The 18,893-nt window shown below is 37.7% G+C and overlaps 1 protein-coding gene across 1 annotated transcript; it reads left to right on the forward strand.

Annotated features, from left to right (window-relative positions):
• The first annotated feature begins 182 nt into the window (after positions 1-182).
• Positions 183-18,766, forward strand: LOC306883933 (putative methyltransferase TARBP1). Its single transcript, XM_079439463.1, has 29 exons — positions 183-1,180; positions 1,258-1,355; positions 1,819-1,888; positions 1,994-2,139; positions 2,280-2,332; positions 2,428-2,525; positions 2,642-2,777; positions 2,928-3,024; positions 3,518-3,607; positions 3,715-3,880; positions 4,118-4,369; positions 4,449-4,546; positions 4,779-4,937; positions 5,642-5,850; positions 5,975-6,185; positions 6,790-6,978; positions 7,076-7,275; positions 7,556-7,627; positions 8,492-8,612; positions 8,791-8,901; positions 9,300-9,452; positions 9,665-9,751; positions 9,852-10,054; positions 10,922-11,003; positions 11,124-11,295; positions 11,527-11,706; positions 12,901-13,025; positions 13,509-13,645; positions 18,253-18,766. The coding sequence occupies exons 1-29, from the start codon at positions 301-303 to the stop codon at positions 18,413-18,415; spliced, it is 4,758 nt and encodes a 1,585-aa protein (XP_079295589.1). The 5' UTR covers positions 183-300; the 3' UTR covers positions 18,416-18,766.
• The last annotated feature ends 127 nt before the right edge of the window (positions 18,767-18,893 follow it).

Below are 18,893 nucleotides of genomic sequence, written 5' to 3' on the forward strand. Positions count from 1 at the left end.
TATTCAAACTTGCAAAGCCTTTTCAGTCGAAATATGTAAATAACGCGTTGTATTAATATAAATTCAATGAATCCAACCGCTAAATTCAATTGGTTTAAAAAAAGCCCCATTATCGTCGCCATGCGCCTCCTGCTGGCCGCAGCGTTTCTCGCTCAGCGCATGCGCAGTCAATCGGTCACGTTATATTTCAGGAAGTAGAAACAGCGGTTCACACGTGTGTGTTGCAGGCAAAAGCATCGAACCGGTTTTTAGCTATTTTAAAGCTGTGGATGTTTTTAACTTAATAGGGCTAGTAAGAAAATGTCCAATTTTTTGATAAACACCCTTTTGTCCCACCATCCCGATCCCGAGGATTTGTTCAATACTTTATGGTGGTCAAGCACAACACGCCCCGACATAGAGAAGATTCAGGCTCTAACTGTTTTGATCCAAGAGCTTTCCAATAAATCACAAGAGGAGCGCTTTATTTGTAAAGTGCAGTCAGTGATATGGAATCAATGCATGCCGCTACTGCAAACGATCTCCAGCGCAGATGATGGAGGTAAAGATCTGCTCTGCGCTGTCTGTGGACTCTTTGCAGTGTGTGTCAGTACCTGTCAGACCCATGATGATGTACCTGAGAAGGTAAGTCATGTTCTTCTGCCTGTGCTGATGGCGAGAGATGATGGCAACCATGAAACCAACAGGTTCGACATGGATGTTGCTATTGAAGTCACAGCAGTGCTGTTATCCAGCATCTCCTATGACAGAGACATCATCTCCAGGACCTTGTCCTGCACCCTTTGCTGTGCTAAAGATCTCTCTGACTCCATAATCTCAAAAATCATAGTCCGCATCTGGTTCACCATACTCAAGTCCTGCGATAAAGACACTGAATCAGAGGTCCTACATCAGATATGGGATGATTTACTGTCATGGCATCAGAGAGATCAGACCGAATCAGTATCAGCTCGGGTTCTGTTGTGTCTCACTGCTCTCTCTGACCACCTCTACTCCTCGGAAACCTCTCAGACATGGCCGGACCCTAGAAGATCTCAAAGGTTTCTTAAGGCAATTCAGGCAGGATTGACCCACAAGGATGGTGTGACCCGCAAACGGGCGCTTTACCTACTCACCAGGTGTGTTGCCCTGGCGGAAATCAAGAAAGAAGATGTGTTCACCAGCGAGGAGCCTGACACCGGTAAGACAACGTTCAGTATCTCCCATAGTGTGTGTGAACAGTGTTAGAAATCACAAACATCTCTTGGATCTCTGCAGATGAAATCCTGTTCAGATGGACTCCAGAAAAAAAGCAGTTACTCAAGGAATTCTGGGAAGATTACGCTCTAGTATTAGAGACTCTAGAAGAAAACCAGGTAAGAATATTTTGTTTCGGATTCACAAACCCCACTGGCAAGAATAGCAAACTACCATACTATGCATTGACAACTGATATTTATATGGATGAATGTAAAGTTGTCTGCTATACTGTTGTAAAGATCTCATTGACCTACAGAGTTTCATCTTATTATTTTGCCATATAAATATCAGTAGCTGCACCAAATTGCATATTTTCCTAAGTTTCTAAACAAAACTGAGGTGTTTTTTTTCCTAAGATATGAGCTCCATACTATATGAGCCATATATAATACTCAGCAACAACACTTTAAAAAAAAAAAAGATTTTCTTGAATATTTTGTCTAAAGGTTCAATAAATTGTTCCATTAAAAAAAAAAGATCTGAATATTTGCCTTATTATGGAAATAAATATTTGTGAACTGCATTTTGCATTAGTGTGTTTTATATTGTTTATCTATTTTAGTTTTTTTTTTTTTTTAGATTCACGTGATTCGACCTGTACTCAACAGGATCGACATGCTTGTTGAGACAACAGTGACTGGCATCCATGGTTAGCTGAATGTCTTTTGTGGCAGCACATGGCATAATATCAGTTTACTGCTAACTGGTCTTGTATCTCTGCTTGATCTTGCTCTCCAACTCTCTCTATTATCAGGTGGGCTGTTTTCTCCATCCTGGCTGCTGTGTGTGTATCAGCGCATGTTTCACAGTGAGAACAAGGCAGTAATGAAGGAAGGAGTCAATCACCTGTTAGAACTCAAAGCACTGCATCGTCCTGCGTTTGCTTTGGCATTCTCACAGGTATCCATCCATCCATCCGTGTTATGCTTTATAAGATACTGGAACTAAAAATTGTGTTTAACCCAGAAATATGTCGCATTATGAAAGTAAAATAGTTTGCAAATGCACTTATTGATAATGAATGTTCTTCTGGTTGTCAGTTTGTTATCGGTCCTCTCATGGATGTTCTTGCAGAGAGCTCTCTCTATCACAGGTAATTATTGTCAGGAGTTCATTTTCAAATTAGGTAAGGTTGTATTACTTAATACAGTTTGTTGGGTCTCAATCTTAAAATGTTTGTTTCCACAGAGCACCACAGCAGAACATCAGAGATTGTCCAGAGCTGGGAGTAAAACTCCAAATTTTCATGGTGAATTTCTTCAACAGTTTGCCAGAAGAGAACAGAGGTAAAGAGAACCAGTTTATGTTTGTGGACATGTTTTGGTCTCTGGGTTTTAGGCTATGGTCTGAAATGTGCAATTTCACAGCAGAATTCATGCTATTGTTTTTGTTGTTTGGTCAGGTTCAGTGTTGCTGCAGCTCATTCAGCGGTTGGGTTCACGGCACTGGTGCGCAGTCCCACTGCTCTTTCTGTCCCAGGCCCTGTCCTGTCTGCCCCCCTGTCCTTCACTAGGATCTGACGGACTTCATGCATTCAGGTACAAAGTACTAGCTGCTGGAATCAAATGGAATCATCCTGTGACGCAAACTGATCTATTTTATTAAACTAACATCTGTAACATATGTGATTTGTTGCAGTAATGAATGTGTTTGTAATTCACATAATCTGCTCATGTTTTTGTTTTCAGAGAAGTTCTCCGCTGCACTATGATCACTCACCAGGTTCTTCTGAGAGGAGCTTCACAGTGTTTTCTGCTCCAGGCTGCTCTCTGTCTGACAGATGTGGTACTGTAGCTACCCTTGTATAGTCTGTCATATGAAATAATAGTAAAAAAATAAATCTATCTATCTATGCTGCATATATACACACACACATGCAAAATATATGTAATGAAAAAGTTTATTGAACCTTCAGAGAAGTTATTTTGAAAAATTGCATGTTTTTTTTTTGTATCATATCAAGCTTTTATGCTTCATATTAGTGAGAAAATGAGCTTACATCCAGGAAAGAAAATTATTTAGGGCCAAACTGGGCAAATTTGGTACAAATGTTGTTATTTATGTGGCCAAAATATTAAATGAAATTTTAATGTGTCAAGTTTGAATATGCACAATCATAAATAAGATTTTAAGTGTTTCAGTGTTACATGTATTTCTTAAAAATATAGTATCATGTGCTATTAAAGATTTTACAGGTTGTATTATTATATATGGTCAGGATGGCTCATTTAATGATCGGACCGAATGGATTTCTAACTGATTTTCTTGTTTTTGGCAGTCAGCGGTGTCTCTAGATGACATATTTGGTTTTCTTGTACATTTTCGAGCTGATGAGTCTCTATGTTGGGGCACAGCACTTTGGAAAGAGGTGAAAGTCTATTAACTTAATCAGAATTCATAAGTCTGCTCAATTTGCAAAAGTATTTGATCACGCAACTAATTTTCACAACATGTTAAACTTTGCTCCTATCACAGCTGTGTAATTGGCTCCAGGCTAACGAAGGCTGTTTTCGTTTGACCGACAGCGATTTGGGTTCCTCTGAGGAGCTTCACGCTGAAACCTCAAACAGAGATGGAGCTTCTATATTCAGCTACGGCCAGCAGCGTCTGAGGACCTTTCTCACAGTTCCAGCCAGCTCAGGTGAAATACAGAACAAAAGTTTAGCAATATTGGACATGTTTCTGCATTAACATCCTTAATATTTTAATCCTGGAACAACGTAACTGTCAAACAACAACCGAAATAATTTTAAGGTCAATATCATCTACCCTATTTAAATAACATGGCTCCAAACATTTTCCACCTAGCTCGATGCACATCTCACAGTTTTATTTTCTTGTTTAGGCTTTGTGTATAATATTTCTTCTTTTCTGGCAGATCAGACTGGAAGTCTTCCTGATCCAGGTGAGGCCGAGCTGCTGGCACGAGCTGTACTGCTGACAGCTGACCTTCAGCAGACCAGGAGTGAGGAACCTGGTCTAGAACTGCTTCTCCAGCCCTTTCTGGACGTTTTACGGAGACTCAGCACTAACGTCTATCTGGTGCTGCACAAGACGGATAAGAGCCTGCAGTTACTGCTGTGCCTGCTGCAGCTGCATCGCAGACGCTCGGATACAGAGAAGGAGAATGGTGTGTTGTGTTTGAGAGAATAAGACAAACATGCCGTGTTTAAACATGCCTTGAATCTGGTGTGTTTGAGTGTTTGTAGAGGATGTCGTAGCTGTCGCGTTGAAGACACACATGCTGTCCGCGGTGGAATCAGTGCAGGAGTTTCTGCTGAGAAGGTTGAGCGGGGAACTGAGGGAGGTGAGTGTTTTTTATGCATAACATGTAATAGTTCTGGTCCTGCCAGAAAAATTAGGTCTGGATGATCAAAACTGGAATCAAGTTGGTCTACCAGCCCTGATCCGCTGACCAAGATGGTTTACCAGATCTAAACCTGGGTCCATTAACCATTTAGACTAGTTGCTTATGATAGTACATAACCATCTTGAACCATCTGAAACCAGCTACCGGTCTTCTCTCTCTCTTTCTCTAGTTATGTGATGTGGAGAGGTCTGATCTTTATCTCTCAGTATTAAGGGAGCTGGTTCTCACTTATTCAACTGTGTCTTGGTACGGATCAAATCTGCAGCAAAACTACATCCCAAAACTCACCACAAACTGCCTGAGGATCCTCAATGAACCCTCTGAACAGGTGCAGTACTCAACATGGGCTTGATTCTTCAAACTCTGTTCATCATAATTACAATTACCACAAATGCACTACTTTTCAGAAGTTTGGGGTCAGTAAGATTTTTTTTAAAGAAATGTGTACTTTTGATTGAGGAGGCTTTGATCAAAAGTGATATTAGAGACAATTATAATACATAATATTTCTATTTCAAATACATATTTTAAAATATATTAAAATAGAAAGTAGTTGTTTTAAATTGTAATAATATTTCACAATGTTACTGTTTTTACTGTGTTTTTTGGTGAGCACTTTTGCTAAAATCTTACTGACCCCAAACTTGTGCATGTTTATTTTAAATATGTATGTGCTCTATTTCATTTGTAATGTAAAATGTAACTATTTAGTGCAGGGGTCATCAAACTTGATCCTGGGGGGCCGGTGTCCTGCAGAGTTTAGCTCCAACTTGCCTCAACACACCTGCCTTCAAATATACCTAGTAAGACCTTGATTAGCTGCTTCAGGTGTGTTTGATTAGGGTTGGAGCCCTCCAGGACCGAACTTGGTGACCCCTGATTTAGTGAGTTGTTAGTTACTTTAAAGCAGCATGACACCCTTGTTACAAAAACAGGATGTTAGATTACTCTAGATTATTCTTAAGCACATTTGTAAAACATTTTGTGGATGTAAATTTCTGATGAAATGAGATCTAAACTGTGTTTTTCTAGAATCCATCTTTGTCAGGGCAGGTTCAGAGAGTGGTCAGTATGGCCACACTTGCTCTGTTGTGTGACATGGCTGATCGAGTTGTCCTGAACTCCCGGTCTGAGGCCATGAGATCACTTCACTCGCTGACAGACTACTTCTACCCTTCATCACCTTCATCATCTCAGCATCTCAACCGCACCTTACTGAAGCCCACAACTGTGAAAGTCAGGTCTGTTCAAGCTCTTAAATAAGCAATTGGTTGCTGTAGGTCTTGGAATTAAAAATCTATATGTTTGTTCAAAATACGATTTCCTGTGACGTATTCATTTATGAGTTTTGTTTGTTTATTCCAGTGATTCAGTGGACAGTCTCGTGCTGAAGAACTGGGGGCGAATTGTGGCCCAGTTTATTCGAGATCAGTGGACGTGTCTGAGTTTTCTGCAGAAATCTGCTGGGACCCTTCGGGCTCCTGAGGTCCTGAAGGCTGCTGTGCATGCTCTGGCGTTACTGCCTGGTCATCTTGTTCTGCCGGTGCTGGACTTCATGGCATCAGTCTTAACACAGGTGGGCTGCAGTTCTCCTCTCAGTTTATTGGTTTTGTTGCATTAACATTTCAGATTTAAACTGATAAAAAAAATACATGTTCTTTTGTGCTGAACAATTATAAGTAACAAAAAACGTCAGGAATTTCAGGACATTTTGAAGTTTAAAAATTATGATTTGTTTATTTTTGATCTAACTGTTATTTATTAAATTTTTTAATGGTAAATTAATACATAAAATTATTCATTGCAATTAATCGCATCCAAAATAAACGTTTTTGTTTACATAACATATGTGTGTGTAATGTGTATATTTATTATGTATATATAAATACAAACACATGCATGTATATATTTAATAAAAATGTTAAGTTTATATATAATAAAAAATATAAATGTATATACATGTAAATATTTTCAAAATATATGAGTGTGCGTTTATATATACATAATAAATATACACAGTACACATACCGTACATATATTATGTAAACAAACTTTTATTTTGGTTGCGATTTAATCGTGATTACTCATTTGACAGCATTTTTTTTGCCACGTTTTTGTGGACGTGGTGCATTGTGTGATGTGAACTGGTGTTTAGTTGTTGGGTCTATTTTCTCCACCAGGTGGTGCAGTGTGATGAATCTCTGTGCATTGAGGCCATATGTGCATCATGGAAGGTGGTTCAGGCTCTGAGCACAAACCCTCGTGACTTCTGGTCCACGCTGCAGGGATTTGTGCGCTTAGCTTTTCAGCAGGGCCTTCTGCAGCTCACGGAGGAACAGAACCCCAGAATCACAGCCTGCATACAACAGGTCAGGGAAAAGCCCGAAAGACCACTTGCGCCATTTGTGATTAAAAAAAAAACATATAGCTTAGTGTATATGTTAAAAGCTTTCTGGTTTTTGGCAGATTGTGAGTGAGATCATGGAATTGGCTCAGGTCCGATCAGGAGTGTTTAATGTTGTGATCCAGCATTGTTGCGAGACTTGGCTTCCCTCTGGGGCAGCAGAGGGTGTCCAATCAGACGCTGTGTTCAGTACGGCTCTCTTACATCTCGACATCCTGACCGAGGCCTGTGTGTACGGCCCAGTGTTCAGAAGAGACCAAAGGTGAGTGTGCACACAAAAAACAGATGCTAAAAAGTATTTGTATACAAACTAGTAAAATAATACATATATTTATTTAGGTACTTATTATTTTTGTACTAAATACATTATTAATATTAATAATAATAGTTATGTTAAGAATATAAATGTAAAAAAAAATAATAATAATATATATATATATATATAATATTTTATTAAAATTTCCTTGATTTAAGAAATTACAAATTTTTAAGAAAAAAAGATGAAAAAAAAATAAAAGTAATTTTCTAACTTTTGCTTTCAGGCTTGTTCAGGAGGTTCAAAGCTATGTTGAGCAACTTGGTGATAGTTGTGCAGCAAACACAGCTGTCAACAGGTAAACCACAACCCTAGCCATTTGCATTGTGTCTAATAGAATGGAAACTTGCAAAAAAAATCATTATATATTCTTGAAAAAAATATTGTTGCTGAGGAAACAGACAGGTATATGACTATACAGCTGAAGATGACATCATTTGCGATGTTTCCATCCAAAGTTCCGAATTAAACTTATGCGTAAAATTGAAATATCACATAAAACATTTGCAAATAAAGCACCGTTTCTATCCAGGGAGTTGAAGAGAAAAAAATAGTCACTTCCTGATTAACTTGCGCTAAATATCATGAAGAAAACTAAATTTGCTGCAATAGGAGAAGACATATAATAATTTGTGTATACAATAAGTTACGAGCTTCAGAGCGCGCAGACGAAACGCACGACAGTCATGTTATCTTATTTTCAGAGTCTGCTCTTTGGGAACGCAGTTCTTGGAGTTAATCATAACAAAGGACTTTGATGAGACCTTGCTCAAGAATTTTAGAATGACAAATCTAGTATTTCAGATGCTGTGCATTAAGAGTCACGTCTTTTTTGATGCATATTTAGGAATTTATTGGTAAAATTGTTTCTATTGTAGTTTATGCGCATGTTTTCTTACCGGATAATACATTTATCCTACTTAGTTGAGTGCAACTATGTTTTTTTTAATGCACATTTTTAGAATTTGTGCATCTTGGTGTTTCCATCCAGTGTTTTTTCCCAAAATGCGTATAAAAATAGGTGGATGGAAACATAGCTATTGACTAAGCATTGTGGACTTTTGCAAATTGACTATTTTTGTGCTACAAAACTCCTTGAATCAGAATATGTTTTCCTCATAGCATGTTCAAATACATTTATTATTCTGAATCTTGTTTCTAGTGATAACAGGGATGATCAGTTTCCTCGAGTGTGTGTTCTGGCTTTCCTCTGCCGCTTGAATCCATCTAATCAGCTCCACCAGCGTCTGATGGAAGAGCTCGTGCAACGACTACTGAGGAAGGTTTGTGTTCAATTCTTAACCACAGCTCTTACTGGAAATTGGGTGTTTAATTCTTAACGAAAGCTCTTCCTGAAAACAATGAGTGTTTGTTTGATTTTGTTTTGAAAGTCCCATCTCATGGTTTTTGCATGTGTTTTTGATTTAAAGTTCCCTCCTTTGTCTCTTTTCCTTCCCTCAGGATGCTGAGATTTCGAAATCCAAAGTGCGTTACTATAGCAACTCCATCCAGCACAGAGTGAAGAACCGCGTGTGGCAGACGCTCCTGCTGCTACTGCATAAACTCAGACCGGTTAGATCTCTACACCAACACACGCATGCATATTAATCCACTTTGTACTAGAGATGCTCTGATTTCAAGGTTTTTGGTCAGTTCAGATTCTAATATTGTCAGATGGCTGTGTTGCTTCTGAATTATGCTTTTAATAAACACTATGTGATTACATCCCTACAAAGAGCTAGTTATAGAAACTTGTTTGGCACTTAATAAGATAAATATTGTTTGTTAAAATGTAATTGTTGGTAAAATGTTGCATTTATTGAATTTAATTAATTATTTATTTAAGTTTGTATAGCTATAATAAAGTGGAAACAATCATAATAATAAATGTTGTCCTTACATTTTTATGGTAAATGCACTTTTCTATGTACGCAATTTTGAGTCCAGCATTTTGATATTATCTGTCACAGGAGTTTGTGTCAGAGTGTGTGTTAAGTCACGTTTGTGAGGCTGGGTTCTGCAGTAACCAAGCATCTGTCAAGTATCTGATAGAGTGGACCCTGATCCTGGTCCTCCATCAGAACCCGTCTCGCATCCAGAACCTGTGGAACAGCTTTAGTCTGGTGAGTAACAGTAACCTACAAACAGATGCAGCATATATGGAACAAAACCAGTCCTGAATGTCTCTTATTAATCAAACAGAGTATAGAAAATAACTAGTTTAAACTAGGGCAGAAGAAAGTATTTTAACATCTGAAATATTACACACATCAGTTTCAATTATGTAGACATGTCTGACATTTTCCTGTAAACCATGCAGTTCTTTGTTTTGCAGGATCATGAGAAGACAAAAACAAGCATTTGCACTTTTCTCTCTGTCCTCGTGCACCTGAATGTCCTCCTCCCAAAACTGCAAGATAAGGTAATATTTATTTCTGTGCAAGATGAGGTAATAATAGTTCTTTCTTTGCAAATAATATTACAATTTTATGCATTAACTGTATTGCTGGTGTTTTTCTCAGGAGGTGCAGTGGCTTCGAGCGGTGGAGGTGAGCCTGCAGTGGTGTTTCAATCATAATTTCAGCATCCGTCTGTATGCCCTGCTCGCACTTAAGAGGGTTTGGGAGCTGGAGGACGCCCGTGTTCTCCCAGAGGAAAACCTAGGTGGACTGACAACAGTGGTCAAAGCCTGTTTACATCAGGCTGAAGCCATGCAGAACACCGGGTAAGAAAAGATTTGCTCATTAACCCAATAAAGCTTGCTGTATCATATTTGATACGTGAATTTCTAAGGCCTCAAAATGATCAACATGATCAAAACTTTGCTGAAAAAACTGTTGTACACAGTCTCTGATTGAAATTATACTTTCTTTTTTTTTACATAAATAAGATGAACATTTACTGGACTGAAGCTACTTAGGTTAACTTAATTATCCATTCATCAATTAAAAAAAAAAAACAATGTTAAAATGTGAGTACTAAATATGGTACATCAGGCTTTTGTGTTCATCTCTCAATCATGTATTTCACTGCATTTATATTGTTTGCCACCCACAATAAAAATGAGCTTTTATCATGAAACAGCATTTAAATATCTTATTATTGTTCATATTATTATTAATAATAACATAAGACAAAATAAGACATTATTGGGAGATATAGAGGGACAACTGATATTTATATGCATTTTATATGTTTTTTTTTTTTTGAGTTCATTGATTTCCATTACAATTTTATTTTACTCTCTGGTCATATAAATGTCTGCAACTGCACCAAATTCCATATTTTTCCTCATTTTGTGCCTCTGAATAAAAGGGAAGTTTTTTCCTCTTTGACTATGAGCTCCATATTCTCTCTTATATCATAATATATGAGCCATAAAAGCCTGAAATATCAGGTATGAGTATTTGGTTGTTTTTTTTTTTTTTACTAATGTATTATGTGTCAGGCTTTGTAGTGTTAATGGAGCTGCAATTCTGCATTATAACCAACTTGTAGGACTGATGTTCCAGGGTTCTCTTAGACTATCATAAGAAACTTGGAGATATCAGGTATTTTAAAAGAAGTGTTTTTTGATGTTTTTTTCCCACAGAAATGCAATGAAAAATTGGTCTAGAATCCAGGACCATTTCTTCTTCAGTGCTTTCAACCCAATCAGGGACTACAGTGTTGAGGTGAGATCTCTCTCTCTCTCTCTCTCTCTCTCTCTCTCACACACACACACACACACACAGACCTCAGTGTATAATCTGATCCAATCTGTGCTGTTAAATTCACATTCTCTGCTTCCCCAGACAATATTCCAGATCTTTCCTTGCCTCTCAGAGCTGGCAGAAGATGAGTGGCTTCCACTGTGGAAATTTGAGAGTTTTGTTTACTTCCCAATGAGTGCCGCCCTGCCATTGAAGAACCCTGGGACGGATCTCTGTGAACTCCAGCCTGGTGACTGGATCCAGCAGGACAAAGGTACCCACCACATGAGGGCAGCAGAGCACTGGAACCACACCACATTTATGAAAACAGCGAGAAACTAAAAATCTATAGTTGTACTCCTTGGTTCCATAAACATTAGTGAGATGGGGCTGAACAAGACCGTCTTCTGTCTTGTCAGCTCTCATGTTCAGTTTGTTAAGAGAAGGGCGAAAGCAATACAATATTTGAAATGTTAAGCAAACACAAATGTTTCATGTCTGACAGGTGACTTGGAGCAGGAAGAGCGCTGGGCAGAAGTTCAGAAGAAAATCACCCCGTGGAAGCTGAGTGTCCAGGAGCAGGAGCCTGAGCTCATGGCCCAGCAGAGAGCAGCACGCCTGGGCAAACTCACCAGCAACCTACTGGTCGTCGCATCTCTCATCGACAAGCCCACTAATCTGGGTGGTAAGACCAATAAAATAGACTAATTAGTTATAGTAGTACAAGGAGTTATCAATAAAGTTTTTAATGATCTCTAAACCATAAACAAATTATAAACAAAAAGCTATAAATTTATAATGAATCACTATCATTGAATGCCATAAAAATGTAATAACTTTGAAATGCACATGTATTATACATATTATTAGAAGTAGCATTACAAAAAACCTATTTTTAACGTAGTAGTAGTATTGTTACTGTTATTATTCCTCTCAATAAAAATTAGTGGCAGTTTTAATACAGTCACTTTTTTTTATTGTTGTTCCATGTACATGTGCCTATAAATGCACTTCTGTTTAGTTGCATTGTGCTCCATCTACTAATTTTAACACAAGAATACATCCTGTGATGGCCTTCATTCTTTCTGTGATGAATATTACAGTGTCTCACTCTGTTTACATTAAGTTTGGTCTTATTTTTTCTGAATGTCGTCATTGCCGCAACAACAGACTCGGATCTCTTCTGAGTCACCAAACAAATCAGTTTTAACACAAGCCTCATTCATCTCATTCATTCAAACATTCTGCACAAGCTGGTTATTGTTGGTTTGATAGGCGTATGGTTTTCATTTCATGCAGTTTTATCTCCGTTACCTTTCTTGAATAAATATTGATGTGCTTAGTTGGGTTTAATAAAACTGATAGAAGAAACCACTCATGGGTTTAATATTAAAGCGGTCAACTGTGAATCTGGATCCTTTTTTATATACACGTTTATGAAAGAAGTCTTTTATGCTCACCAAGGCGATATATATTTGATCAAAAATACAGTAAAAACAGTATTATTGTGAAATACTATTGCAATTTCTATTTGAATATATTTTATTATATAATTTATTCCTGTGATGGAAAAGCTGAATTTTCAGCAGCCTTTACTTCAGTCTTCAGTGTTACACAATCCTTCAGAAATAATTCTAATATGCTTCATCTTATGAAAGTTGAAAACACTTGTGCTGCTTAAAATGTTTTTGGAAACCATGATCCTTGGCTGAATAGAAAGTTGAAAAGAACAGCATTTGTTTGAAATGGAAATCTTTTGTAACATTATAAATGCCTTGACGGTCAGTTTTTATCAATTTAAGGCTTCCGTTTTTTAATGAATTTAATATATGTTACTGTTAAGACCATCAGAGGTCTAAACTACAAGTGTCTGTTGCAGGTCTGTGCAGGACGTGTGAGATCTTTGGGGCCAAAGCTCTGGTTCTGGACAGTCTGCGACATGTTAATGACAAACAGTTCCAGGCCCTTAGTGTGTCTTCAGAGTTGTGGCTGCCGATGCTGGAGGTGTGTGTGTGTGTGTGTTTTGTATTTGTACGGTCGGTCCTATTCCATTTATTTTGACCTAACGAATATATCTATTGCTTAAAATCCAATCTGACAGCAATCAGAATTTCAAAATAGTGACTTCCTAGTTCCTTCATACAATTTTCAATGCTATACATTGTTTGGCAACCCTGCCCACAAACTGACACCACAGAGTCATATTGCTTAAACAAACAGATTGCAGTTCCATTTGGTGCCACTAGTAGTGCACACTGCATCTTTAAAGACATACTCATATTTTCATAACAGTGTGGGCTGAAACAAGCCTGGAGATGTTATTCATCATAATCATGCATTACATCAGCCAAATACATACACTACACAGAACCGTCAAAAGCTCTAGCCCGGTTTTGTGGAGCGAGAATATAAGCATTACATTGATTGAATCTGTCAAGATTAATGAAGCCGGTCAGAAATTTCATGTAATATGCCTTAATTTTCCAGGTGAAGCCAGCTGAGTTGTCAGATTTCCTGCAGCTGAAGAAGAGAGAGGGATACTGGGTAATAGGCGTGGAGCAAACATCCAACAGCCAGAGTTTACAAGATTACACGTTTCCTGAGAGAAGCCTCCTACTACTAGGGTATACCAACACCTCTATTCTGTCTATATACTCAAAAATATATGCATTTCAGTCATATTAGGAAATGTCCCAGCAGAGTACGGAGTAAAAAATCAGTTGCTGCCTTAAATTTTTAAAGGTGCTGTATGTAAGTTTTTGACTCTACTAAAGCATAAAAATACCATATGTTTGCAGATATTTAAGAAACATGCTAAGTTAACATACTTGTTTATCTGAAGAACAATGCTACAGTCAGTTATTCTCCTTTGAAAATGTGCGTTCCGGACTGGTGGTCTCTGTTTTGGTTTGTGAAACCTGCCCACTGCAAGTTTACACAATTGTTTTTTTGCACCCCAGGTTGCCAGTCGGGTGGCAATACGCAGCGTATTACATTTCATTCATTGTAATGTGCGCTTGTTCCTGTTGGTGTCGTTAATCTGGCAACCTGCGTGTGCGTCAAGTCTGAGGAGGAGGGGCCGGGTGAACCCCCCCCCCTCCAATATTTTGAATTTGGACTGCAACACCTAGTTCACAATACCTCAATCCTACATACAGCACCTTTAAGTATAATTAAATTGGCTGTACAGTTGAGCTGAATCTTCTATAATTAAAAAAAAGTAAAAACATTTTTTTTTTTTTTTTTTTTTTTATAATTAAAGATTTAGTTATTATAAGTTTAAGTAATGAAAAACTTATTCTGACATGATATACTGGTATCATTTTTAGCAGTGTAACCATAGTAAATCTTGACAACCACATTTTGAATTTTTATTTTGTCTAATGTAAAGATAATTATAAATTTTTAAAGATCAGTGACTCAAAAAGATGACTGAGGTCATTTTATATGAATGCAGCACACAAACAAGTGGTCTTTGATTTGATGACTTGTTTTGAAGGGCAGGATAGTCTTTGTGAAGGGATGTGAAAATAGAAGCTTCTCAGTGTAGGCTGACGGTGCAGTTTAGTGATATGAGGTTAATTGATGTGTCTCTCCCTGTGAGATTTCCTCACCTCAGAACACTGCTGGAGAAAGAGACATGCATGTCCTGACATGCCGAGCGCTCATCAGCAAAACCACCCTACATAAATGCACAATTTACACCTACAACAGACATCAACCATCATTCAGTCTGAGAGCAGTGATGTAGCAGCTTCAGTGTTTTATTTTTTGTTTTATTTTTTAATTTTGTTTTGCATAATATAACAAGCATCAACCATCAAGATCAGTGATGCTTTGGCAGTGATTGTCAAAACCGAGCAATAAAGGAGCAGAATCTCACATTTTACAGTAGCTGTTGATGCACTGAATACTTGAATATTTAATGTCGAGCTACGTTGAAATGGTGTCTTTTTATAAAGTTATAATATTTGAATCCCAAAAGGCTTTTTATTTGATATTTCTCAAGAAGAGCTGTTGACCATATGTTTATAATCAACTTGTCATACAGTTTATGAAACACCAATGATTCAGTATATTAATCACAATTAAGGTGTGTTTGAAAGAATGTGTGTGTGTGTGGTTTTCATTATTGCTCTTGCTGAATCATTTTGTCTTAGAGGCAGTAAAGCCACCTGATGTTTTGTACGCAGCAGGTGTGTGAATCGCTGCATTATTATGCCTGATTATCCCACTGATTCAAAGCTATTGAGCAGCAGTTTAAATCAGACTTCTTATTTAAAAGCTTGGTTTATTAGTTCAGTCTGCACCCGTGCACTGAGTGGCAGTCCTAAACAGCACTACTGACTTTCACATTTTCTGCATTTTTACAGAATATATTTTAAGACCCTGTACTATACAAAACTATTCATTTTTATTTAAGTTTATTTAATTTTTTAATTTAAGCTTTTAGGACAGTGATATACTAGTGTATGTATAAAAGTTACTTAAATGTACAAATACCACATTAACTTTTAGTAGATATATTAGTCTGTCTCTTCCAGGATGATAGTGCCAGTTTAAGTCAGATTTATTATTTAAAATTTTTGTAACCTTTACAGAATTTTTTTTTTTTTCGGTTCTTTTTTACAGAATCCATTTTAAAGACTCTTTAACATTATTATTTTTTTTTTTTTATAAATTAATAATATTTGTGTGTGTGTATATACAAAAGTATTGGAACAGTAAAGACAAAATTGCTCTGTTGTCTGTGGAATTGTCTGCAAAATTGTCTTATATTCATTAAAAGATGAATATAAAACAAAACTACAGAATGTCACATTTTATTATTAGCCGTTTCAATGCATACATGTTTTACCAAATAAAAAGAACAGCACTTTTAGAGTCCATCCCACTCATTGATGTGAGCATAAGTATTGGGACAGTTGAACATAAGGCAGATATAAAAGATTAAAAGCTATTATTTAGTTGCAGATCCCTTGCGCACAATCACACAGTGAGTCTGTGACCCATAGACATCACCAGACTCTTGGTCTCATCCTTTGAAATACTTCTCTCAGCCTTTAATGCAGCCAATGCCAATTGTTATTTGTTTTGGGGAGTTTCTGCCTTTACTCTCCTCTTCAGCTGGTGACAATCTGGAGATTGACTTGGGCTATCTAAGACTTTCCATTTCTTTGCCCTTATAAATTCCTTGACTGAACTGGCAGGGTGTTTTGGGTCATTGTCCTGACGCAATATGAAGCACTTCCCAATGAATCTGGTGGCATTTTCTTGAATATTGGTAGGCAAGATGGTTTTGTACCCTTCCAAATTCATTCTGCTACTGTCATCATACATTAAGTCATCAGTAAAGTTGAGAGGGCCTCTTCCAGAGACAGCCATGCATGCCCATGCCATGACATCACCTCCACCATGCTTTACAGATGAGGCTGTATGCTTGGGATCATTTGCAGTTCCCTTTTTTCTCCACATTTTTGCTTTCCCATCACTTAGATAAAGGTTCATCTTTGTCTCATCGGTCCATAAACACAGTTCCAAAACTCTTCTGGCTCACCTTTGTGCTTTTTTGCAAACTCTAATCTTGCCTTTCTATTTTTGGTGCTGGTCAGAGGTTTGCATCTTGCTGTGTAGCATCTGTAATTCTGTGTCAAAGTCTCCTGAGGACAGTAGATTGTCAGAGCATCACCCCAGCTTTCTGGAAGTTGTTGGTGATTTTACAGATACGTCTTTTAGGATTCATTTTCACAGCTTTTATGATTTGTCTGTCATCAACTACTGTTGTTTTCTCAGCCGATCAGGTCGTTGTTGGTTGCTGGTGGTTTCCAAACTCTTGATTTCTCCATGCCCTTTGTTTTTGCTAGAGCTCTAATTGACTTCCTCTTTTCTTTTAGCATCCAAATTGCTTGCTTTTCTCTCAAAGTCAGCTCCCTCATCTTCATCCTGGTTTGTGTGTGTCATCATCGAATGCAAGATTCAGAATACAGAAGTAATGGATATAACTGATACGACACATTCCCTGCTTTTAATATCTGAAGAATTAATGCAACTGGAGACAGCTGATCACTTAGAAAGACCTGTGAGGCAACTGTTCCAATACTTATGTTCACATCAGATCGAGGGATGAAACTCTAAAAGTGCTGAACTTCTTAGCTGGTAAAACATCTATGTGTTGAATCACCCAATAATAAAATGTGACATTCTGTAGTTTTGTCTCATATTCATCTTTTAATCATATTTGTATATGTCTTGACTCCACAGCCAACAGAGCAATTTTGACTTTACTGTTCCAATATTTATGGAGGGCACTGTTTATAACAGTTTATATAATTATGAATATTTTTAAACAATAAATATTAAATTTTTTAGTCATCCATATTCTAGTTACTCCTAAAAGTAAACACAATAAGCTTATATATACACATTGTGGAGTGGAGCGGAGTGGAGTAGAGTAGTTCTAAAAGTTGATCATTTTTTGTAGATATAATAATAATAATAATTCATTACATTTATATAGCGCTTTTCTGCTTTTTCTAAGCACTCAAAGCGCTCTACATTGTGAGGGGTGGTGTCTCCTCGTCCACCACCAGTGTGCAGCATCCACCTGGATGATGCGACGGCAGCCATAGTGCGCCAGAACGCCCACCACACACCAGCTTACTGGTGGAGAGGAGACAGAGTGATGAAGCCAATCAGTGTATGGGGATGATTAGGAGGCCATGATGGTCAGAGACCAATGGGGAAATTTGGCCAGGATGCCGAGGTCACACCTCTACTCTTTTCGAAAGACATCCTGGGATTTTTAATGACCACAGAGAGTCAGGACCTCGGTTTAACGTCTCATCCGAAAGACGGTGCTTTTTTTTTTAGACAGTATAGTGTCCCCGTCACTATACTGGGGCGTTAGGACCCACACAGACCACAGGGTGAGCACCCCCTGCTGGCCTCACTAACACCTCTGGGTACATTTTAAAATGTACAATCTTTCTCCCCCAGGAAAATTAACCAAAAATACTGTTGTTTCATCTTGTCCCCAGAGTTTCAAAATTTTCATGGTTTATATGTTCCATATTTCTGTTGAAACTAGTACAGGAATCAAAGTTGCAGATCTAGCCATTTCATGCGGTCTTTAAACATGGTCAAATGTTACTGCTGTACTCTTTTTGGTTGTTCATAAATCAAATTAGCCAAATTATTAGGCTGGTGCTTGTGTCTGTTTGTCTCTGAACAGTAATGAAAGAGAAGGCATTCCTGCAAACCTGCTGCAGCTGGTGGACGTGTGTGTGGAGATTCCTCAGCACGGTGTCACCCGCTCCCTCAACGTGCACGTCAGCGCCGCCCTGCTGGTGTGGGAATATACACGCCAGCATTTAGGACAGAACACTGGGTCGTAAAACTGCAGAACAGTTTTCTGTGTTTTAGCAGAAAATATCTCCCTGTATTTGGGAGATTTGCATTATACCCCATTTTTTTCTAAGGGAAAGTTGTGTTTATGCAAATTAAGTAAGTCATAAGAGGCATTTTGCTTGACAAGGCTCCCCAAATTTGATTAGAAACCGCACCATTCATGTTTAAATATTACATCTATCCACACTACCATCTGTTGCCCCTTATTCTCTCATTCAAATTTTTATTTTTACTCTGTATTACATTTAAAAGGGATGTTTAATGAATTTGTATATTATCTTATATTTGAAATGAAATATTTTAATATTGCTTAGAATTTAGGTTAAATAAACAGTTTCAAAAATATCTCTGTCTCAGAATGAGTGCCCTGTTAATATTTAATTCATATTTACATGAATCATATTTGTTCCCACACATTTATTATGGAAAAATGCAATGCAAAAGTGACAATTACATCCATAACTA

This window comes from Barbus barbus, assembly GCF_936440315.1.
Source record: "Barbus barbus genome assembly, chromosome: 18".
In the NCBI taxonomy this organism is placed as follows: Eukaryota; Metazoa; Chordata; class Actinopteri; order Cypriniformes; family Cyprinidae; genus Barbus; species Barbus barbus.

Excerpts from the sequence above, each read along its gene's own strand:
- LOC306883933 (XM_079439463.1), top strand. The coding sequence starts at position 301 with ATGTCCAATTTTTTGATAAACACCCTTTTGTCCCACCATCCCGATCCC. Across the intron at positions 4,370-4,448 it reads GGATACAGAGAAGGAGAATG|AGGATGTCGTAGCTGTCGCG; the intron begins GTGTGTTGTGTT and ends GAGTGTTTGTAG. Across the intron at positions 6,186-6,789 it reads TGGCATCAGTCTTAACACAG|GTGGTGCAGTGTGATGAATC; the intron begins GTGGGCTGCAGT and ends TTTCTCCACCAG.